The sequence below is a fragment of the Telopea speciosissima genome, chromosome 1, assembly GCF_018873765.1.
Source record: "Telopea speciosissima isolate NSW1024214 ecotype Mountain lineage chromosome 1, Tspe_v1, whole genome shotgun sequence".
In the NCBI taxonomy this organism is placed as follows: Eukaryota; Viridiplantae; Streptophyta; class Magnoliopsida; order Proteales; family Proteaceae; genus Telopea; species Telopea speciosissima.
The window spans coordinates 65,868,689-65,892,971 of NC_057916.1; the positions used below are offsets into that span (position 1 = coordinate 65,868,689).

Here is a 24,283-nt window from a genome sequence, read left to right on the forward strand (position 1 = left end):
GCTCGGCCTTGCAGGGATTTTAAGTTTCTCGGTATGCCTGCCTATGAGGGCCGGTCTTGCAGACTTATTGTCGACCTATGAGGGTCGGTCTTCAAACGTCGTCCAGTCTATGAGGACTGGTCTTATGACTCGGCATTTTTAGGCTCAGAATGCGTTTGTAGATGTGGGAGAAACTGAATTTATTGAATCAAATTGTTTAGCTGAGGCCAGGTACATTTGGATGTGCTCGCTCGAAGCCGAGCCGAGCTAAATACTTTACTGAAAAAATTTCTTCAAATTCTACGTGTGAAAACCTCCGTCGCCCGGTTCGCCCACGGATGAGCCTACAAAAACCGAGTAAGTGCAAGAGAGCCGGTGTGGCTTCGACCTAGGACTCTCCGACGCACAAGTCAGGTCTCCAGTGCAGCAGTGTAGCAGCTAGTAAAAAGTGAGATAAGCGTTTGAGCTCCATATTTATAGAATGAGGTGAGGCGGTTGGAGGAGTCCTTGTATGGTAAGAGTCCTCTATTGGTAGGGCTCTTTCGTGTAGGGCAGAGTGGAGAGTTATTTTCGGGGTCGGACTATCACTAAGGTAAGAGTCCTTATTGGAGTATGATTTGGTATCATGACGGGATCGTGGCTCGATCCTTATCCCGCGATACTCAGGGGGTGCTGACATGGCACCGTGATCCCCGGTGGGGCGTTATGGTAGCTTATGTGGAGGAGGGCTCGGCCTCGATGCTCGGCCTCAGTGCTCTGCCTCGGGCAGCCGTGGCCTCGGTGCTCGGCCTCCGATGGTCGTGGCCTCGGCATATGTGGCTGGGAGTTTCCCCGACCATGCTGGAGCTCGGCCAAATCATGGCGGCCGATTTTGGGCCGACCTGTATGGACTCGGCTCACGGCTCGACTAGGTTGAGCCTCAGCCGGCTTGAGCCTCGGCCATACTGAGGAGATCATTTACTCCCCTTGAATGAGTTATGGCGTCGCATACCGGGTGCTCGGCCTGGTCCTCAGCGGACTGAGTGGTCGGCCAGGTCAGAAATGAAGTGTTGCTTCCTTCTAGGTGAACGGTTCGGCCCGATCTGGGTCGTGCTCGGCTCAGCTCAAGGCCTCGGTCTCAACACATCCACGTGGCAACCTCCAGTTGGTTGGGTGATTTATGACTCATCATGTAGGACCAACGAGAACAACTCGCGGTTATGGGGTTCTTGGGAGGATTGGCTCCATATTATGACTCAGTTTGTTCAAGTATTCTTGGAGGTGATAAGGTAGCCTCTCTTGTAGAGACATTTTCACATGTTCTTCAAGTCTCCCATGAAAGTTCTCATGAGTCTACACCTATCACTGGTGATAGTTCAGCCCTTGTTGCCTCTGGCCAAGGAAAAGGCTGTGGAGGCCGTGGTGGTGGAAGACATAATAGTGGAGGTTTTAATGGTGGAAGTTCTAATTCAAATTCACAAAATTCTGATAAATCTGGTTCAGTGAAGACTTATAACCACTATGGTCGTCCAGGACATATCCAACGCTTTTATTGGAAGCTTCATGGCAAACCACCACAACAACAGTATGCTAATTCAGCTGCTAGTACCGAATCTTTTGTTCCATCTTTAAAGGTAAGATGGTGAAACTATCTGATGAGGATTATGCACGATTCACACAGTTTCAGATTTTTCAGCCCTTTACATCCTCCACAACTACTTTCATCCAGACAGGCAATGCCATTACCTATTTATCATCTTTTCGCCCCTAGATTATTGATTTAGGAGCGTCTGATCATATGTCTGGTATGTCAGGTAATTTTTCTTCTTTTCATTCTTCTGAATCTAGTGTTACATTAGCTAATGGTTCCTTAGCTAAAGTTAATGGCACTGGTACTGTCTATCTAAATAAATCTTTATCGTTGTCTTTTGTCCTTTATTTACCTGATTTTTCTTTTAACATGTTTTCTGTCAGTAAGCTTACTAAAGCTTATAATTGTTCAGTGACATTCTATTATGGTTCTTGTGTTTTTTAGGATCTTACGACAAAGATGATGCTTGGTAGGGGACGTGAGAAAGGGGGATTGTATCTACTTGAAGACTCTCCTTCGATTGCATGTTCCAGTGTTCTATCTCCACACCAAGTTCATAGTCGGTTGGGACATCCGTCTTTACAGAGCTTACAGAAATTAGATTCTCGCTTTCTTTCTCTTTCTCGTTTAGAGTGTGAGTCATGTCAGTTTGAATAACTCACACAGTGAAAACTCCACTGTGTGAGTTATTCCCCTAGAGTCAATAAACAGTCTGCGCACCCTTTCTCTTTAGTGCATTCTGATGTATGGGGCCCTTATCCTGTCTCTTCTAAGTTGGGATTCAAATATTTTGTTACTTTTGTTGAATACTATTCAAGAGTTACTTTCAATTTTTTTTGTTTTTGTTACTGAAATTCAAACTCAATTCGATATGTCTATTCGTGTTTTACGTAGTGACAATGCAAAGGAGTATTTTTCAGCACCGTTTAATTCTTTTATGGCTGATCGTGGTATGTTACACTAGTCTTCTTGTTTAGACACACCACAACAAAACGGTGTGGCTGAATGAAAGAATAGACATTTGATGGAGGTGACCTGTTCCATTCTTTTTTAAATGAAAGTACCAAAGGTTTTTTGGGCTGATGCTGTTTTGACTGCCTGCTTTCTTATAAATCGCATGCCGTCTTCTGTGTTGAAGGGTGGTATTCCCCATTATCTTCTTATTCCATCTGAACCACTGTTTGTCTTGCCTCCCCATATTTTTAGTTGTGTTTACTTTATTCGTGATCATCGTCCAGGTTTGTCGAAGTTAGATCCCAAGGCCACTAATGTATTTTCTTGGGATATTTGCGCATTCAAAAAGGTTAACGGTGTTATTTCCTTGTACTCAACAAGTATTTTGTCTCCGTCAATGTTTCCTTATTTGAGTCCACCTCTTATAATGATGGGTCTTTTGTGTTGTTTAAATTGGACGATGATCTTCCTTTATATGTTGAGCAACAGTCTTTTTCACAGGTTCCATCGACTGCAGTTACGTCTCCACCTCCGCCTCCTCCTCCTGTTCGGTAGCTCCTCCTCCTGTTCGGTTCACTTTTGTTCGTCATCCTCATGTTGATGCAGCACCCCCGGCCTCTACAGAACCTCCCGCATCTACTTCATCTGCAGATCCGGTTCCTCAGTTAAGTGTTCCCACTTCTGATCTTGATATTCCTATTGCTCTTCGAAAGGGTGTTCGTAGTTATACCCAACATCCTTTATCTAACTTTGTTTCCTATACTGGTTTGTCTGCTACTTTTCATACTCGTCTTTCTATAATTGAGTCTTATACTCCACCCAAGTCTGTTTTGGAAGCGTTATCTCATTCTGGCTGGAGGACAACTATGGAGGAGAAATTGGCACCTTTGGAGACTAATCACACCTGGGATTTGGTTCCCTTACCTACTGGTAAGACAGTTGTTGGTTGTCGGTGGGTGTATGTTGTTAAGGTGAACCCTGATGGTTCGTTGGCTCGTTTAAAGGCTCATTTGTTGGCAAAGGGTTATACCTAGGTTTTTGGGGTTGATTATTTAAACACTTTTTCCCCTGTTGCCAAGCTTGCATTTGTTCATCTTTTGATCTCTCTTACAACCTCCCACCACTGGTCATTATATCAGTTAGATGTGAAGAATGCTTTTCTTCACGACGATCTTTATGAGGAGGTTTATATGGAGCAACCCCTGGGTCTGTTACTTAGGGGGAATCTGGTCTGGTTTACAAACTCAAGAAGTCATTGTATGGTCTGAAGCAATCTTCTAGAGCCTAGTTTGGGAGATTCTCTGATGTTGTTCTAGAATTTGGGCTGTTTCGGTGTGGTAGTGACCATTTGGTGTTCTACCGTCATAGCAAGGCTGGTAAACTATTTTTGGTGGTGTATGTGGATGATATAGTCATCACTGGTGATGATGTTGAAGGCATAAAGCAGTTAAATGTGCATTTACAGTATAAGTTTCAAACTAAGGACCATGGCAAAATTGAAGTATTTTCTTGGTGTTGAAGTTGCTCGATCAGGCAAAGACATTTCTCTTTCTCAGAGAAAATATGTTCTAGACCTGGTTACAGAAACAGGTATGTTTGGGCCTAAACCTTTGGATACTCCAATGGATCCTAATTTAAAGCTTACAAGCGATGGTGGGGATGTCCTTGAGGATCCAAAAAAGTATCGAAGACTTGTCGGCAAGCTAAATTATCTCACTGTGACTCGACTAGACATTGCTTTTTCGGTCAGTATAGTGAGTTAGTTTATGTCCTCTCCCAAGATATCACATTGGGATGCTGTGATTCGGATTTTGAGATATCTCAAGAAGGCTCCAGGTCGTGGTTTACTTTACTCTGATCACGGCCACAGAAGTGTTGAGGGTTTTTGTGATGCTGATTGGGCTGGGTCTCCTGTTGATAGGAGGTCTACTACTAGTTATTGTGTCTTCATGGGTGAAAATTTGGTGTCTTGGAAGAGAAAGAAGCAACTAGTAGTGGCTTGATCAAGTGCAAAGTCGGAATATTGGGTTATGGCACAAGTTACATGTGAGTTGATGTAGATGAAGCAGTTGTTGGTTGAATTGAAGTTTGTTGATGAGTCTCCTATGCAGTTATGGTGTGACAATCAAGCTGCTATTCATATTGATTCCAAACCAGTGCTCCATGAGAGGACAAAGCACATAGAAGTTGATTGTCATTTTGTTCGAGAAAAACTACAACAAGGTCTCAATGCTCCACAACATGTTCGCACAGGAGAACAATTAGCTGATGTTTTTACTAAGTCTTTAGGGAGTGGGAGAATTAATTACATTTGTAAAAAGCTGGGCATGATTAACATCTATGCTCCAGCTTGAGGGGGAGTGTTAAAGTGCTTTGGATACTGTTCACGTGAATAATACCATACACTGTTCACATGAACAATAACTTGAGATAAGAGTTCTTAGTCAGGGGTATTTTGGGGTGTTTATGTTATTTTGTATTTTGCTTTACCTAATCTAATATATTCGGTGGTAAGGGGGAGTTCAACTAATTTTGGTTGTTCGGGCAGCCTATTTTCTTCTCTCTTCTCTTTTCTTATTTGTTCATTCATTGTTATTGCCAATAATAAAACAACCAAATCCTAATCTAAGAAACTAATTAATAAAACCTATAAAATAGAAACTAGACTCTAACTAGGATTCCTAACAGAACTAGGATTCCCAATTAGGATTACAACTCAAATATGAAACTAAATAAGTGTCTAATAATAAAAATAACACCAGAAATCAACTCCTCTAAGCCAACAGTCTATATCAGCCCCCAAATCTCTATTCACGTGAACAGTATCGCATGAACAATACCGCAAGTTATTGTTCAAATGAACAGTAATATTTTTTCTTCTTTAGTCTTCTTCATGCTTCGATCAACATCAATTCTCCCCATCTTGAAAAAAAAAAAACCATCCTCGAGTTTTGATTATTCTTAGACAACGCTCCTTGTTGTGCACATCCATCCTCATGGCTGATCTATATTAGTTAAAATGCATTTAAAACGCGAATAAAATGGTGTACCATTTTTATTCCGTTTTAAACACGAATTGCCGAACTGATTTGAAAGAGTCGGGAAAAAATGGGTTCGGCTGAACTAACCGTTCAAAACACGTTTAAAATGCTTTGCCGTTTTTTATATATGAAAAAAACGGAAACTTTAATTGCATTTATTAGACAGTTTGACTAAATCATCCAAAAATACACATTCCCACATGAGGAGATGTCAGGTTGTCATACCGCTCACGTAAAGTGAGAGTGACATCTATGTCTAAATCTTGCAAAAGGTTTCCCTTTTATAGAATGCTCTCCCCATTGAGTTTCTAAACCTACACGATGTGGGACTAAATCTAGGAAAAGAAGATTGTACTCAAACTAGTTTTCCACTCTTTAGCTTGACATACCATCAACCAATGTTAAGTTATTAAATCAAAGGCTTTAATATAAAATGAAAGCACAAAAGATAATAAATACAATTTTTGAATAATTGGATGTTATGATATTTTAAATGCAAATATTAATTAGATAATAATACCTCAAAATATATGTATATTGCCCTTTTTTTGTATATCATATTGTTTGAATTTAAACGTTTAAAATGCGTACTGTCCGTTTTCATTCTTTGGCTGTTCTTGACGTATTTGACAATATTGTTGACCATTCCGTTCAAGTTTTGATCCGTTTAAAACATGTCCGTCTCGGACACCTTTTTTTGCAATTCCCGTTTTAACTAACAAAGTGGCTGACCATAGTTGTCTCTGATACCAACTAATATAAATTCAACCTTGAGCCAAGAAAACCAACGGGAGATCAATTACAACAAGATCAATACAATAAAAGGAATAACATTTAATAACTGAAACTCTTTTTTATTGTTATTTTCTATTTACATATGAAGAAGAACATCAAAAGATAGGAAATAAAGAGAAATGGATATAGATAGGGGGAATAAGATCAGCTATCTCAGCCCATCATCCTCTCACCCAAGACTTCTCACCCACAGTATCTCACCGTTGCCGCATCTCACAACTTCATCAATAGCTCTTTTCTCTTCAATCTCTATCTCTTTTCTATTTAGCCACATACATGTATTTCTAATAAAGCAACTCAACCTAATCTAAATAAGAAACTAATTAATAAACTCATAAAATAGAAAATAGACTTAAACTAAGATTCCTAACAGAACTATGATTCCCGATTAAGATTACAACTCAAATAAGAAACTAAATAAGTGTCTAATAATAAAAATAACACTAAAAATCAACTCTTCTAAGCCAACAGTCCATATCAGCCCCCAAAACACTGTTTACGTGAACAGTGTTGTGAGGCACTGTTCACATATACAGTAATTTTTTCTTCTTATTTGGTCTTCTTCATGCTTCGATCTACATCACTTTTGCTTTCCTACGAATTAGATTCCAATCATTGGCACAGAGGTACCACAGAGCAAAAGCAAATTCTATGCAACAATTAATAATGAACCACTAGCCACTGAGATTGACAGTTCTTTTATTATTATTTTTTTTAAAAATAAAAGATAGAAAATTTACAAGATACCACATTCAAAAAAGAAAGAACACAGGGGTTAGCATTACAACTGATGTCAGTTAGAAGCTCTGAGCTGAAACCTCCAGAGCTCCAATTAGACTTGCCATGTGAGACTGAAACCTTCACAGCAAAAATGACATTTATTTAGTGTTGGCGGGGGCTTTCTGAGTCCAAGCTAAGCCCCCGCCTGAGAAGCCTCTGCTTCCTCAAATTCTCATGGCATGAGGCAAAAAACTCATGTCTCAAAGCTTCTTCTGCACTGATCCTCAGTCTTGGGTTCACCATCAAGCACTTGTCCACTAGATCAATTAGTGATCTGGGGATTAGCTCAAGGAAGTCTGGTCTCTTTGTGTTCACTTCACACCACTCTCGCAGTCCCATTGACGGTAAAGCCTGTATATCTAACAGTTCCTGAAAGAAAGGGACACTTTTTAAAACAAGGCATTGGTTGTTCAATAATCATATAAACCAAATTTTGATGTAATGGGTACCACAGGGAATGAGGATTCACGGTCGTGCAACTTGGCTACTTCCCATATATCTTCGCTACCCCTCAACTTCGCAATATCCTTTATGTTCCTGCCGAAAACAACAGCGTGGTCAGTGAGACAGAATTCAAGACTAAAATTTACAAGTTAACTGTATGTCAAGAGCAGTAATTTTACTGTTCAGGGTCCCCAACAAATGGTGTTCTTCCAATCATCAGGTAAAGTAGGGTTACCCCGGCAGACCAAACATCAACTTTGAAACCTTGATGAGGAGATCTGAACAAGACCTGAACAAATCACCCAGCATTAAGATCACTTAATGTAACAGCACTATATGTCTATATCTTTGTGCATGTGTGTGCTATAGACATGTTGATGCAGTAGAAGGCCAGCCCAAACGGGCCCCTAAATAGTCCAGTTGGGTCAAGTCATGACCAGCCCAAACCAAGCCTTTTTTCTGGCCGTTGACTTGTCATAGACAGGCCCACACCTGGGTCCATAAATTGACTATAATTAAGCCCATATGTCAAGCCTATGTTCTGCCCCATGTAACCATTGACCAGCAGCAATTAAGGGAGATCTTTTGACAGATTTTGAGGCCTATGAGGAAAGGTGGCATGGGAAAGATGGGAGCTGCAGGATCTTTGAGTTTCTAATTATCTAATTGCTATTTCCATGTAGGTTTTTTTTTTTTTTAAAAAAAAAACATGCTTTATAGCCATTCTAGGTGCATCTCAACTTTTATTTTGTTCTAATTTATTTCATATAGTTGTTCAAGACAGTTTCTGCAGGTTCCGAGCTTTTCAGTCACCCACAGTTTCTGACAGTCCAGTTTTGTAGCTGTTTGATTGTCCTCTTCTCAGTCTATGATTATTAGGGTGTTATTACATATTTCTCCATCTTTTTCCTACTGTCTTAACCATTGAATGTCACTTTTTAACTTCTATTTTGTAGGTCTGATTCCTGGTTTCTGTTAACTAGCTAATTCTAGTTGCAGGGAACTAATATGCTTTTCTGGACAATCCAGCCCTTGGATTGATCCCTTCTTTTAGTATTGTCCTTCCCTGTTAGAATTCCATGCATCTTTAACTTGATAATCATCTGACCAACTGTTTCGAAGTTATTTTAGTTTTACTTTAGTTACTAATTCTGTTAGTCCTAAGTTTCTATTTTTTTTTTGTTACACTTCATTACAGTAGATCCGACTCTTGGATCACAGTGCCCTTTGGAGGGACTTGCTATCGAATTAAAAGGGATATTCAATCCAAATATAAGCCTTCTGTCACCTCACATACCTGTGAGTCCCTCCACTCACAGTTTGAACTTTTGGGTGGGATATTTACATGGTATTAGAGCAGGTCCCAATCCTGCCTTGTTTCCATTCTGTCCGTTCTATCCGTACATCTGTATGCAGTTCCGTCCTGTCTTCACGTGATGGGACTGTTGGGAGAATAGTCCCACATCTATTACCCCTCTTCCGTGGCCTCATATACCTATGATTCCCTCCACCCAACAGTTCAAACTTTTGGGTTTAGATATTTTCAAAATGACATTATGCTCCATCGCATATGAACAAGGCAATCAAAGATGTATCTTTCCCATAAAATGCATTATTCTAGCCATTATGTCCAAAACATCAAGAAAGTTCATGTGATCCTTCACCAAAATGTCCATTATTATTCTAACCCTCATATTATGTTTCTGTTTTGTGCCACAAGTATCAAATACAGTACATGTTTAACTTCTCATATACATAAGTGAACTGCTTATTATTTATAGGGAGAAAGTTCTCTGTCTGGGAGTGTGGCCTATGCCAGCACTCCCATGAGTCTATCTCTCTCCTCCCCATTTGAAAAGTCACCTTTACCCCCTTGTTTTGAGGAGGAGAGAGATAGACACATGGGAGTGCTGGTGTAGGCCACACTCCCGGACAGAAAACTACTTCCCTTATTTATAATACTGGAAAGGGAAGATGATTTCAGATAGGGATTGGTGGAGAGGAGTTGAGTTGACTGTATTTCTATTACAATTAATTTTCTTAAATGATTTTACTTAAGATAGACAAATAATTTTCCCACAATCATATGAGTATAACACACTGGAAACAGCCTCTCTGGAAACAGGGGTAAGGCTGCGTCCATTTTACCCTCCCTAGACCCTGCTAAATGCAGGAGCCTTGTGCACTGGGTACGATCTAAATATGAGTGTAACACAGTGATAGTGATGATATAAATGAGACCCAAACACCAATCGTTAAGGAAAATGTAGCATAAACTGGAGATTTAGGCAGAAGTGAAGATTACTAGATTTAAAAGCCGAAGAGCATTGCAAAGTCTTACCTCTGGAGCCCGGAAACCCTTAGTTCCAACACAAGGACCTTCTTTTTTGTATTTTCCATCCCCTACAAACAACCAAACCATGGTCAGTCTTTTTTTGGAAAATGATAGAACTAACTACTAAACTAAGAGGTTGCATTATCTAATACATGGGACACACACACCTTTATTCTTTAATAGGCCAGCACCAGCAACAGCAACACCAGTAGAATGAAGTGGCATTGGAGTCGGGTAAAAAAGTTTGCCTTCCACTTTCCCAAGAGGAGCAGCTACCCTCTTCCTTTGAGAACCTGTAACACGAACTGCATCATGATTTGGACTTTTCATTGCCGCCTGCACCAAACTGATCAGTTCCTTCCTTCCTTGGCATGGAAGAGGTTCCCTCAACCTCTCTGCCGAAGGAGTTCTAGTGCTTGTTGCATCCTTGGTTGAGGTTATTCCAGAGCCATCTGCACCTTGGCTTCTGAATGTAGTTTTGTTGCTCAACTCAAGGTAGGCCTTTGGATTACTAACATCAGCTCTCTTTTTCACATTTTTGGGTCCAAGAGATGTCTTGTTATCCTTGGCTGCCTCCTGATTGACAGCTTCCCAGACTCTACCACTCAGCACTTTCCTACCTTTTGTAGTTAAAACAGATTTGGTACTGGGAATAGGAACATAGTTGAAGTTTGTATTATGTCTTGTCTTTGATTTGCCTGATCAGAGAAACAGAACTCTTAACCTTTACTCTTCTCATGAGATGGCATGAACATGGAAGACATTACAGAAAGAAAATTTTGTTGATTAAATTATATAGTTCAAATAGTAGAGATAAATGCATGAACACGACACGTAGAGAACACAAATAGACAAAATAAGCAATGGTGATTATTTAGAAAGGGCGCCAGATGCCAGTGAGATTAGAGGAGACAGAAGAACAGGAGGGGTGTAGACTGAAAATGAACTACGGAGTGGTGAGAAAAGACATGGAAGGCTTTCAGTTAACACCAAATATGGCTTTAAAATTTAAATGGAGTTCTGAAGCTAAACAGGATTCCCATAGCAAAATCCATTTAGTTGGGACAAGGTTTAGCTGAGTTAGATTAATATAACATAAGACCCAGTTAAACATAGTTTCCTGTTGATTCTTTTAAGACCAAATCGTGATACCTCTGGAGCTTAAGAACAAAGAAACAAACTAGAAGGTTAAAAGAAGAAAGCAAAAAGGACAAGGAACTTACTGCTGTGGCCATACTTCTGCTGTATATCCTGCAAAATAGAGCCAAGAAAACCATCACATACACTTTGATCAAGAGAAACTAACTTAAAATATCAAGAAATAGCAAGAAAAATTTGTCACTGACCACGGCTAGGTTAAAGTCAATGAGGTAACCTTTGTTTAGCTTACGGGAGAAAAGGAAATTCCCAGGCTTGACATCTCTATGCACTATTCCCTGCAAATTTTTGAAAATATCAGAGAGAGAGAGAGAGAGAGAGAGAGAGCAAACGAGTTAACCAGGCCAGCAAAAAACCATTGCAGACTTCCTACCTGTTTATGCAGACTTGCTAGGGCTTGGAACATACAATAACCATACCACTGGAGCTGAAATATATCTATTTCTCTCTTCAGCACCTACAAATTAGGGTAGAACAGGTGTGAGAGAAAAGATTAACAAGACAAACTACCAAGTCATTCAATAATTACCTCAGGTCTGTCATGCTCAACATGCTCCAGAAGAAAGCACTCTGAGTTGCCGTTCTTGAAAGAGCCCTCGTACTTGATCACAAAGTTCCTACCCCTGCATCAAAAGAAATTGTATATAAATTTGCAAGTCTTGATTAAAGATAAAATTGAGACTTTTCAGATAGCCAGTAATAGTCTCCCTACCCAAATCGCTCCAACATTTTCAGCTCATTCTTCACATGATGTGTGTGAGCATTTGCATGAGGATCTGCAGTCAAACATGCATTATGGGATACCTTTTGATGGACATTTACTGAGATGTAATATGAAACTAGTTGTTTTCAGTATGGAAGTAATATTTATATTTTTTTCAAAGACGTAATTATCTTGAATCCATTAACCCACCAATACAGCCCATTGAGATAAGCTTAGTTCAACAGCCCAAGTATCTGCTATATGGCATGTCGGATTAGTCCCAGATTTTGTGGGCAGGTTCCTACACATCAAGTTTCAGCCCAAATGGACAAAGCCGAGTGGCAAAAATAAAGCATTGAAAATCTAGGGACTACAGTAATATGCATGGGCATACATAGACGGCTGAAAATTACAAGGATGCATGCCAGTACCCAAAAGGATATTTGATGGAATTACGTTTGAAAGTTGACACGTGGGTAATCCAAACCTACACTATCTATCCAAGGGAAGGAATCACCATAACATCCTGCCACGTGGCTCAAAATGGTACCCTTGAGATAGAAGTTACCTACATGGGGCTGTGAAAACGATGTTTTTCCCTTTAAAATACAACCAGGAATAACTATATTGCTCCAATAGCATCTGACATCCCTAGCGCAACTTTCATCATACAGCCAAATGAATGGAAGGAACTGCCACAATTTGGCTTGGACCGCTCTGAACAGTGAACACCCGGTAGCATAAAATTGATATCTAATGGAAATAGGCCAAGGGTATTAAGCAGTTCAAAATTTTATGACACAAATCAAAAGAGAAGTTATATTAGAAGAAAATATTAGTTCTCTCTTATTAGAGTTATACATTATAATAATAAAAAGCACATTAAAAGCTTCTCCATATCTCACATTTAATAGCAAAAAGTTTTCCATCATCCTTTCTCCGAGCCCTGTAAACAGTGCCATAGCCACCTGCATATTTGTGTGAAGAGGCAGCGTTTAGCAGAACTGTTATACTAAATTGTTAAGGGTAATTTAGCCAGAAAACAAACAAATAAAATGTTTCAATACCTGACCCTTCTTCTTCCTCTATGATGAAGGATTCAAAGTTTGGTAGTGTTACTGGCTCTGAATGATCCTGCAGAGTGACCATAAATCATTCTTATGAATTGCAAAACTTCCAATAGGACAACCAGAATACCATAACTTAATCAAGATAGCACAACCCTCAACAATAGGACATCACTTATCAATAAACAAGACATGTGGGTATTATACAGCTCTCATTACTGGACTCAAGCCTACCTTGGGTAACATTAAGGAGGGATCAGCCCTGTTTTCTTTGGTATTCTTGTCTTTACGATTCTGCTTTGACTTCTGTTTCATGGAGCTAAACATTTGATATCTCTTATTTTTCTCCAGCTGCTTATCAGAGTTAACAACTTTATTATAGTCTAATGATCCAGAAAGAACGGATGATCCTATAGTAGAAGCATCTTTTTGCAGAGTTTTTAGCTTGACAAAGGATCTTGTTCGCTGCTTTGGGGCCATAGCATGCTCAGGTGATGGAAAAACATCCTGGGTTTCCACCAGAGTAGCTCTTTGCTCATTTCTAAAAGATGTCATCCAAGTATTACTGTTCAATGTGTTCACTGGTTTGAAATCCTTTCTGGGAATTTCCCTCAGTTGAGCATCATTATCTGGTGGGACAGTGTTTTCTGGATCTTCTTTGGGAGCATCAGATTCACTAATATTTTGCTCTTCCCAGCCACAAACCCCCTCCTCAATCCCTGCATCTTCAATTAGTCTGCTTCCAGAAGCTCCACAAAGATGATTACCGTCAGTAACAGCCCCCACAACTGAACCGCTGTATTGCCAATCTACTTCTGGACAAGATGCTACAGTTAAATTCGTTCCACTGCTTAACTCCATGTCATCCATTTGAGTGTCCTTATCTAACATAGAGTTCTCCATACCTGATAGCAGAACTGGTCGCAGATCAGGCTCATGTTCTGTAACTCTTATAGGCCTACTATGTTCGACAGTGGGTGTATGTACAAGTCCAAGTAACTTTTTCTGCACAATTAATTTCTTGCATTCATTTTCAAATCCTAAATCATTGTTCTTCAACCTAAAACTTGAAACCCCAACATCCAAATCAATAAGCAAGGAGGTCATAGGCCGCAAGTCATAATTCAGATTCATGTCTGTGATCATATTGTTTGCGATATCAACATGTCCCTGCATAACTCAGAGAATTCATAAGCTGCCCATGATGATGAACCAATGGGTTAAAAGCTAACAATACACAAAAAGAAATAGATGGAGGTTAGAAACAGGTAAATAATATTGTTTGTGATATCAACAAGTCCCTGCATGACTCAGAGAATTCATAAGCTGCATGATGATGAACCAATGAATTTAAGACATTTTTCTTAAATTCAGAATTTTATCAGTAAAAGAAAGCTAAAAGCCATGACATCCTCATATAGACTTTTCCTGGATCAACCTCTATTGATACAGCTATTGCTGAAAGGTGAGGAAATGCAAAAGGTGATGAAAGGAAACCTTGCAGCCTAAAATTTAAGGAAGTTCCAGCCTTTTTTTGGGACTACAAACCTGAAATTTTATATATGATGATTTAATAGCAGAATAAATTTTGACAAACCAAAAAATTCTTAGTTTCTTTTATCATGATTTAGGATTTCCACTGTCTATACAACTTATGTATGTCAACCTCTTGGCCAGAAAATGAAAAAAATATGTACATTTATTTTCACCAATATGGACTAACAGTGTAGTAATTAAAACACACGTTCCACTGCTTGTGTGGACCCTCGTCAATTAATTCCATTCATGAGAACATACACATTATGGGGATACTTAAACTACCAAAACTAATAATAATTTTGCAAAATGTATTCTGTTAATACTAAGAAGACAAGGACATGTGGACACATTCCTTGAGATTATAACTTTTTTTGTCAGAGTTAACGAGCTTCTTCTAAATACTACACATTTTTCATATGAAGGAAAAACATTTTTAGAAGTTCTTTACTTTTGGCTTAGAGATTCCTTCACAGCTTGTCAAGAAGCTCATGTACATAGCCCTAAATATCTGCCATTAGGCAACTGCTGTGGAGTCTGAATTTTGTGGACATGTTCTATAGATCATCTTTGACTCATGTGGCCAGTTTATGCCCTAAAGGCAAAAACATCACACCATGTAGCACAGCCAATGTGTCAATTTTGGCCAAGATTTGAATGGCTGACAAGTGATAATACCAAGGGAATAGGTTGACTACATAGCAGGCTATATCATTGAGCTTGACCTCGAAATTTGAAAGATGGCAATTCACATGGTCATCTTACTCATCTATCTATCCAAAGGTTAAAAAAGCCACATCAGTACCCACAGATCTGACAGCTGAAAATACACTGGGAAAACCCATTATATGGTGGGCCATATAGATGAGATGGGCCATGAAATTTGACTTGTATACAACCCATGAGGTGTTTTATCTATCCAGCAATCAGTTCAAATGGGTCAACCCTCACATGGCTCAAATTAGTAGACTGAAGTGAAGTTCATCTTCACATAGACATTTAAATAATTTTTCCCCTTTTTTTTTCTTCGGCGGTGGGGGGTGGGGTAGGGTGGTGTTAACTGTCCACATTAAGGATAGTAAGCTCCTAAGAAGCATACAAGCACTAGAGCCAAAGCTATGGAAATCAGTAAGGTTGCATCACTCAAATAGATTGAATCATAAACAGGAAAAAAAATGAAATTGATAGGGAAAAAATAATACCTACGAATAAGCCAAAGGAAAAGGTAATTCAGGAACAAATTGGTCAAGAATAAAATTAATACCTCAGCAGAATCGCATGTGATCCTATTTGCCAAAGCGAACGAAATTTTATTGTTTTCATCTGTTTACAGTTCATTTGTATCAGTATAGTCTATACAGGTTGGATAAACATTACGAAATAATGTACAAAAGAACATCATAAATAAATTGGAAAGAAAGGGGGGAAAAAAAGTAAATTAACTGCAGTAGAGCTAAGAATACTCCGATCTTACCATTTTCAGAAGGCAAAAGTAATCTCCTTTTCGAATCGGGAAGCAGTACAGAAATAGTTTCTGGTCCCTTCCGTTTACGAAAATACGTTTGGACAACACTGTTCGTTATTCTTCTCGATTCAAAAACCCTAAGCGTGACCCAAGGAACAAAGCCATCAAGAGCCTTAGATACAAATTCTTCAAAAGCCAAGAAGGCAGCCAAAGAGATTGTGACAAACAGATCACCCGTCAAGAACAGAGGCGAATGAGGGATCAAGCAGAGGAATTGGACAAAATCAGGCGATGCGTGGAACAGAGTACATCTGGCGGAGAGTTCCGCAAGACGAGCTGGACGTCCTATGCTTAATAAAACCGCCAGTAGATGCCACGCTTTCTCTCTGTCTGCTTCGCTCCCACAACACTGCTCCGAGTCGCTTAAGAAAGCCACCATGGCTTCCTAAAATGAAATCACTAAAGCCGAAATTGGATGCGGTTCCAAATTTCAGATCTGAGCTCCTTCATGAAAAAACCAGGTTCCTCAGTTACCATCGATCTGTGTTTCAGATCTTCTGTTGATGACAATGAGAATTTGTTCGGGGGTGGAGAATTAAAAACAAAATGGAACAGTATTATGCTGGTACCCATTAAGAATATCAAACTAGGTTTCCAGAAAATGTTGCAGAAAAGCTTACCTTTAAGAAGCTGATGAGTTGGAATGTACCTCCTGATAACTCCAAAAAACTCTGCGTGTTTGAAGACCTCTCTAATGAGGTAGAGAGAGAGAGAGAGAAGAAGAAAGAGACTGCGATCAGATTTTCAGACAAATTGAAAGCAGGAGAGCTTGGAAATTAGAGAGGAGAAGAGGCGCGAAAGCGGCTCACGCTGGGTTTCAATACTTAACACGTGCGAAGTTCCCGCGCTTTTCCCAAATGCGATTCAGCGATTGTAGTGGTGATTAAAAAGGGAGTCCGGTGAGGTTCACGTACGAGAACCATCTCGTACGTGAACCTGAGCCGGCCTCATCAACACAGAGACAGGGAGGGAGGGAGAGAGAGAGAGAGAGAGAGGAATAATTATTACCTCCAATTTGCAGGCACCTCTAATTCCTCCAATTCCTCTAATAGGGAGGGAGTGGATCCCACCTTGGGCAATGTTTTCGGTCAGGGGGTAGGGTGGTCATTTTCACTCCCATGTGAGAAATTGGAGGGGACAGCGAATTGGGGGGACAACGATGAGAGAAAGAGAGGTGGGTATCAATTTACCCAAGGGTGTAAGTTTGGCCCTGTCAGCCCAAGCCATGGGGAATTTCTGTCCCTAAGTTAGAACCGGGTAGAGCCAGGTTGAGCTCAGCCCTGTCTTCTTCGGGTTTTATGCTCTTATTCGTTAAACATGAATTTAATTAATTGTGATGCTTTCTTCAAATTAGTTGATGTATAACGACATTAGATTAATATTAGTATTCATATTATAGTCATGTTATATTTGGACAGCAATGACAATCTCATTGCCTAATCCTTTGTACTACGATTAAAACAAAGAATCCTAATATAATATCATAACCCATACTAGTAGAGATGATAATTATTAGATGTTTTTGTTTTGGAACTATATAAGTATGGTATTACTTTGAAATTTTGGTTTCCTTAAATTATTGTTACTGGTACTTTCAGTTCACTATCATGTGGAAAGTGTTAATTTGCTACCCATTTATATGCTTCTTATTCTCCTCGATCAAGACTAATCAGGGTTAGCCGATCCAACATTGAGGGCGGCTCAGGGTTGGGGCGGGCTTGGACCAAGCTAAGGCGACTTAGGGTTGGATTGGGATTTTAAAAAGCTCTGCCCAACCCAATCCTGTTGGAGGCTTGGAGCCCTCCCTCTCTTTTGGTTTTCTCGAGAGTTGAATTTTTTATGTGGTTTCCTCTCTATGAATGCCTCTCTTTCTCACATTGCTTTGGAAGATTGGTCGAGGTTTCTTGAATAAGCTCAACTTGGTGCCTTTAGCTTTTGGATCTGTGCGATGTTTCTTAGTTGTTCCATTAAACATGATGATTAAATGAAAAATGAAAAGATGAGGAAGCTATTTGAAAGAATGAAATGTAATTAGCTCACTACCCTCAACAAGGAATTATTAACTTTGACGAACTTTTGTCATTTGACGACTACGAGAAGGGGGCGCAGGGTATGCTCAGACACATGGGGGTGGGCCAAATGACCTGCCCCCCCCCCCCCCCCTTGAATGACCCAAACCTTGCCCCTACCCCGCCCCATGTGTCTGGGCACAGCCTGTACCTAGATACGCTCCTCGACAGAGAACTTGAAAACACATCGATTTGAGATGATAACAATGAAATCAAGGTAAAACCCTAAAAATCATCGACTAAACACCTACTCTAACAGTACAAAATAAAAGAGGAAAACATGGAAGAGATATCATGAATAAAACCAATACATGAGACATCGTGAGATGCAAAACATGAGATCTAAAAGCCTACATCTAACATGAAATCATGAAATTTACAAAGAGAATCTATACTATATGCATTACTTATGGAGAAGACACAACAAACAGAATAACAGGAAGATATTAATCCATGGATGATCATCATATATCATATAAGAGCATTACAGAGTCACTATCATGAAGATCATTATAAGACTAATGTAAAAGAACTAAACATATGAAAGTCTAAGCTCTTTTGCTTGGCTGGGGGGGGGGGGGTGGGGGAGACTAGAGGGGGGATACTTTATTCACTTAATTTCATACTAAATAAAACCTCCTCCAAAGTTTAAGCTTGCTGGAAATTCTTTGTTGCTGGTGTATCCACCAGGAAGAAGTTATTCTTCGACAAAAATTTTGCTGCTACTTGGGCTCATAGCCAAAGAAATGGAATAATTCACTTCTTCTTCAGGTTCACAGATTCCCTCATAGGTTTTAGTATTTTACAAAATACTCTCCGAGACCCTTCGAGATTTCGATTGAAGGAGTTAAAAGAACTAGGGGTAGGCCTAAAATAACCATAGGAGAAGTGGTGAGGAAAGATATGCATAGTGTAAGCCTTGTACCAAGTATGACCTCAGATAGAGCCTATTGGAGGGCAAGGATACATGTACCAGATCCCATTTAGTTAATTCTCATGACGAGTTGGGCTGTGCCTCGTCCCTCTTACTATTTATTTCCTTTTTTCATTTTGCGTTTTCCTTTTTCATTGCTCTTCTCCTCCCCCATCCTGCTTTTTCCATCTTTTCCTTTCCTTTTTGGTTAGAACTCAGTTTTCCTTTGTTTTATTTGTTTGGATCCATGTAGTCGACCCCATTAAGATGCGATAAGACTAAGTTTGTTGTTGTTGTTGTATTCCATTTCTTTGACTATGAACCCGGGTAGCAGGAAAGTTACTGCAACTTGAGTAGCAGCAAAATATCATCCCTATTATTCACAATGACTCTAATATATTTGTTATTGCTTCTATTATGTTCTACTTTTTATGGCAGGCTTGTAATCAATTCATTTTTCAACATGCCTCTCCTAAACCCTTATTTATTATCTCTAAAATTTGAAGATAGGTTGATGGTTTACATATTTTTCACTTCTCTGCTCCTACACTTGTAGTTAATGATAGTTTCTCTTTATCCCTTTCTTTCTATTTAGAACTGCCATCAAAGGATCGTCTTGTATTCATTTTCTATGGTAACTTTGATTTCTCCTCTGCCACATCTGGGTGGGCTGTTATTCTCTTTTTTTGCACCATAACTTAGTTTGGGCAAATATGGATTTTGGTGTCACTGGATGCACTCAAGAAGCACAGGTCAAGGGACTTGCAACAAAGATTTCCAGGGGCGGTGCAGATGGGATACACAGAAGTAGAGACCTGGACAGATTCTATGGAAGTGATTCGATGGTTTGACTTTGTGGATGGTATTTCTGCTATTTTATGTTAGGCTGTGTTTGGTATACATTCTTGGAATACATTCTAGGTCGATTTCGCATTCTCAGGCGATAAAAAACAACTATTTTTATCATCGGAGAATGTGACATTGGCTTAGAATGCATACCAAATGCTGCCTTAATGTTTTTCTTTCCAAAAATAAGTTTGCCATTTCTATTTGTTTGAGGCTGGGGTTGGCCACAATGCAAATCTATTGATTATCGATACCATATGATCAGGTTTTTGGTCTCGGGATCGGACCAAGATTAGTATCAGTATTGGTATCGATCTGTATTGACCATATCGGATGGTTTTTCCCTTAAAGGTACTGATATCATACCGTATTTTGACAATTTTATCCTTTATCCATACCGTATTACAGATCCGATATAGACCAAATCTATTGGTTTGGCAGATCCAAACCAATCCCTAAAACCCTGTATATGATCCTCAAAGTATACAAATCTTGTAGATTACAAGCCAACAGCTGAAGAACCCACAAACCAACAACTTGATTTGGGAGACAATGCATGTCAAAAAACTGTGACATCAAATTCAATCACATGTTAGAAAAATCATTTATTTTTTCTTATTTTTCGTATTTTATGAGGTTTCCTATGCCTAGGACTCCATATAACATGTTAAACAGACTGGTGTGGGGGATCTGAATCAGATCAGTTTAAGCCAAACCCCAATTTTATTGACACTATTCCGCTACCATACTGGGATTAAATCAACAAAGTAGTTATTTACACATCATTAATGGTAACTTACCTCAAATTTGAACAATGGCCTAATTTTAAGGGAGAAAGAACACCGGTTGCGCAAAACACACTGCCCTTGCACCCTGACACAGGCATGTGAAATGATTGACTAGGTGGCATTCTCTTTCCCTAATTTATCACAGCCACTGTTTTAAAACTCACAACTCACAAGTCACTTTGGAACTTGAACAAATCAACCAAAATCTGATCTCAGGCAAACTCAGTGTATAATCAAGTAGTTGTTGTCAGTTTTTTTTTTGAAGTGTATGTACAATCAAGTTGTTATCTTGGGTGATTTAGGTTATCTGAGTCAGTTCCAATGCTCCAACTTGCCACTTAGTCGCCTTGACTAGCAATTCAGTAATATTGTACTAGAAACCTGATAAAACACAGAAGTGATAATGTAAGTTTTTGATGAAGAAGGGACAATGTAAGTTATAAATTGCAAAGCTTGAATCTAAGACCATCTGAACAGAAAAGCTTACCACGATTAGACCAGGCAACTCTCTACATTTAGTAAGTGGTAGTTGATATGTCAGTTTAAGCAATTAAATTCAACTGCTTTTGTGTACTAGTGAGAATCATGGATTGAGGATTTGTGCCTTGGAAATAGCTATCAACAGCCATTTTTTCTTGATTGCTTTGGAGAGCAATAGACAGTGCATATGTTATGGTAAACATATTTCCATTCAATGGAGCATTCAAAATTACATGTGGGTGGACAAGATTATCTCATGAGGACCTGAAAAAATCAAGTTATTCTGTAGGTGGAGCAGACAATGCGAAGTTTAAGATAAAACCAACCATGGCACCAATGAGTCCCACAAATAATACAAATGATATGGAGAAGCCTGGATCACTTTTCCGACGACTTAGTCTCTTCAACCTCTCCTGAACAAGAAGAAAGGGATGTCATTGTCATTACTCATAAGGAGTGTATCTGATACCAAAAAGAGTCCCCATATGCATAGATAAACCAGATCCAACATCTCCCCGTTCAGATTAGTTGACTTCCAGAATTTTATAATTTGTCATATGCTGTATAAACTGCGCTGACATGTGAAAGAAATGTGTTAACGAGGGGATAAGACAAATTATATCATTGAACTCCCCATGTTTGCAGCCAAAATGGAGTTTATTTCTAGACATCCATCAAATTCATTGCTAACCATCAAAAAGATTGTGGGAGTAATTCGTGCTATGGTCATTAGATAAGTGGTCAATCTTGTTCCAGGTGTGAAGCGAACAATATCTCCACCTCCCTAAAATGTTCAGCACATGGTATGGTGACAAATGTTTTCAACAATCCGTAAATCTAAAAGATGGGCCCCTAGATTTTCCTATCTACATAAAGCATATATGATAGTAAGCAAAGTGGTTGGACTAGAGTCCTGGCAAGCCAGTCAACTAGGCAGGTTTAACTTCTGATATCGACAAGCCCTGCTGCATCTGCATCTACCCTAGTTATTCGGTCAAAAAATCTATTCTCACATGTTGATGGATAACCACGATCTTTGACAGACAAAATGTAGAAATAATTTCCAGAACGCAAAACCTATTTCCATTGCATCCATCTCCCATCTATATGCTTACCGAGATGCCAGCTAAATAAATAACAAATGAAATGGGGATAAATGGATGGATTAGTACCAGTTCATGTTGCAGTTGCATTGTTTGTTGAAGAGCTGTGTGTCTTTCCTCCTTCAGACGCTGCACTTCACGAATCTACAAGGAAAAAAAGAAGGAATTAATAGAAAGGATAAAAAAAAAGAATAAGAACTTGTTTTGTTAGTCCTGATTTGAATGTAGCAGCTTAAAAATACCTGTTACCATAAAACATCTCAAAAATTCAAAATTTTACTTCAAGGAAGAAAAAAAATACAACACAATCACATCGGATCCTGTACTGAAAATACATTGTCTCAAACAACAGGAAACTTGGAGTGAAGGAAAATAACCTCCAGGTGACAGTGGTAAATGTGATCTCTTTCAGTGTATGAATCAGAAAAAGACTACGGGTGGGCATAAATGCAACAACACCTTCACCAAGAAGGATAGAAAATTTTGAAGCACAATAGAGCCAATAACAGAACTAATAGGTGTCATTTTCCAAGTCAGAGGAGGATTAGATATAATGCAATACAGCTAAAAGAACAGCAGCTTCTTAAACAAATTCAAGCTGCAAACAGCCTTCCCCCAAAACCCCAACCAAAGAAAAGAAGAAGAAGAATAAAATGCAAAGGAGACCCAATACAAGTAGACCAAGTTGAATCTGGCTCAGCCAAAAATAGAAGGAATGTAATGAGGTCTCTGATCATCCCCATTTTACCAATCTCTTCAGTCTTCAAGAAACATGACCATTGAGATCACTTTATTATGTGTTTATGATGAAGTAGCATTACTATGTCTAGATCGGCATGACCCGATCTGGAAACCTAGACCAAGATGAACCGGTCCCCAAACTGGCTTTTGGTCCAATATGGGTTGGTAGGAAATAAAATTGTAATCTTTTACTTTATTTGTATTTTTGGGTAGATTATGTTGGTTTTCCAGTTTCATTGGATCAGTATTTATTTTTTGGTTTATGGTCAAGTCTTTTATTCTTATTTATATCCAGGTAATCACCAACATGATTAGAGATGGAATGAAAGTTGGGTTGAGTTACCTTCATGGTTGTGGAGTTGTGCACGTGTGACCAGGTAGAGTTAATGAGATTGTTTTAAGTTCCTAGATATAGTTACTCTTTAAATTTCCTAGTTAGAAGTTTGAAAGTTGTAGTCAATATATTTAATGTTTTATTGGGTCTATTTTCTAGGTGTGGGGAAACCCAAAAGTCCTTTTGTATTCTCAATGTAATTGAGGCTTTAGCCTACACATTTTCTATATAAAGGCAAAACGTGTGTGTGTGTGTGTGTGTGTGGGGGGGGGGGGGGGTTTCATATAACCTCCAGAATTTTGAAATTGCTCTTTTTGGTGTGACTTTGCTTGTGGACTCAAGTGGCTGTAGATCTCAGCGTTTACATCCAAGGTGGATCTCCTTGGTGGTGGCCTAGGTGGGATTCCTACAGCTGGTAGACTGGTGGGACTCCAGTTCTACATCTATCTATCCATCTTCATCATCATCACCACCAACCTTCATCATTCCTGCCCCTATTCTCTTCCAGATTCGATCTTGGTTTGCTTACCCTCTCGGGTTTGCATCATCTCATCAAAAGGAGCCCATATGAGGGAGTTCCTTCACCTGAAACAAGACCAGCTTACCACTGGATTTCTACCTATCAAGAGGAAAAAGAAAGGCAAAGGGACAAAAGAATAATATTGTGTAATCAAATATCTGAATTCAAAATAAACTGTTTTTCTTCTTGTTCTTTACCGAGCACTGTTTGCTGGAACTCCTCCAAAGCGAGTGTTGCTCTCCCCTCCTCCCAAGTGAGTGTTTTTATTCGTTTTTTTGTGGCGTTTTCAGAATGACATCGGAAAACAGTCGTCTGCCCCCTAGAATGACCGACAATCCACGGCTGCTTCCACCAGAACCTCCAGACCTCACTGATGAAGAAGAACTGCTAGATGTTGATGATGAACTGGAGGACACCACAGCCCTCTCTTGGGCCAACACCTTAGTGGGATACATTCTGCCAGGAAAACCTTTTCGCAAGCAAGCAGTGCATGAAGCTTTTCCAGCAGCCTGGAAGACTAATCTTCCAGTGGAGATATCAAACTGCTTTCTATTTTGATTCCAACACCCCACCGATATGTGGAACGTTCTCGAGGAAGGCCC

General features: G+C 39.4%; 3 protein-coding genes across 4 annotated transcripts in view; all 3 read right to left on the minus strand.

Moving 5' to 3' along the window:
* Positions 1-7,024: 7,024 nt before the first annotated feature.
* On the minus strand, positions 7,025-14,020 carry LOC122672429 (cell division cycle 7-related protein kinase-like). The gene is made up of 13 exons (XM_043869908.1): positions 13,061-14,020; positions 12,827-12,893; positions 12,665-12,727; positions 11,769-11,832; positions 11,586-11,679; positions 11,430-11,513; positions 11,245-11,334; positions 11,122-11,149; positions 10,066-10,596; positions 9,905-9,966; positions 7,743-7,852; positions 7,569-7,656; positions 7,025-7,488 (listed from the first exon to the last, which is right to left on the minus strand). The coding sequence occupies exons 1-13, from the start codon at positions 14,000-14,002 to the stop codon at positions 7,222-7,224; spliced, it is 2,490 nt and encodes an 829-aa protein (XP_043725843.1). The 5' UTR covers positions 14,003-14,020; the 3' UTR covers positions 7,025-7,221.
* Positions 14,021-15,415: 1,395 nt separating this feature from the next.
* On the minus strand, positions 15,416-16,623 carry LOC122672445. Of its 2 annotated transcripts, none has more exons than XM_043869918.1 (2): positions 15,837-16,623; positions 15,416-15,685 (listed from the first exon to the last, which is right to left on the minus strand). In XM_043869918.1, exons 1-2 carry the CDS (start codon positions 16,264-16,266, stop codon positions 15,432-15,434), a joined length of 684 nt encoding a protein of 227 aa, XP_043725853.1. In that variant the 5' UTR covers positions 16,267-16,623; the 3' UTR covers positions 15,416-15,431. The 2 variants fall into 2 exon arrangements, with proteins under 2 accessions (XP_043725853.1, XP_043725860.1); XM_043869925.1 differs by having other exon boundaries at positions 15,416-15,700; positions 15,837-16,618.
* A 4,550-nt stretch (positions 16,624-21,173) lies between these two features.
* Positions 21,174-24,283, minus strand: part of LOC122648939 (vesicle-associated protein 2-1-like) — a 40,119-nt gene continuing 37,009 nt past the window's right edge. Inside the window, exons 7-8 of the mRNA XM_043842262.1 lie at positions 22,156-22,230; positions 21,174-21,396 (exon numbers count right to left, since the gene is read on the minus strand). Coding sequence (XP_043698197.1) covers positions 21,262-21,396; positions 22,156-22,230 — 210 coding nt within the window. The 3' untranslated portion in view covers positions 21,174-21,261. The remainder of the gene's footprint in view (positions 21,397-22,155; positions 22,231-24,283) is intronic.

Excerpts from the sequence above, each read along its gene's own strand:
- LOC122672429 (XM_043869908.1), bottom strand. The coding sequence starts at position 14,002 with ATGCAGGGACATGTTGATATCGCAAACAATATGATCACAGACATGAAT. Across the intron at positions 11,680-11,768 it reads AAAATGTTGGAGCGATTTGG|GGGTAGGAACTTTGTGATCA; the intron begins GTAGGGAGACTA and ends CTTTTGATGCAG. Across the intron at positions 7,657-7,742 it reads TTTGTTGGGGACCCTGAACA|GAACATAAAGGATATTGCGA; the intron begins GTAAAATTACTG and ends TGTTTTCGGCAG.
- LOC122672445 (XM_043869918.1), bottom strand. The coding sequence starts at position 16,266 with ATGGTGGCTTTCTTAAGCGACTCGGAGCAGTGTTGTGGGAGCGAAGCA. Across the intron at positions 15,686-15,836 it reads ACTTTTGCCTTCTGAAAATG|ATGAAAACAATAAAATTTCG; the intron begins GTAAGATCGGAG and ends AACTGTAAACAG.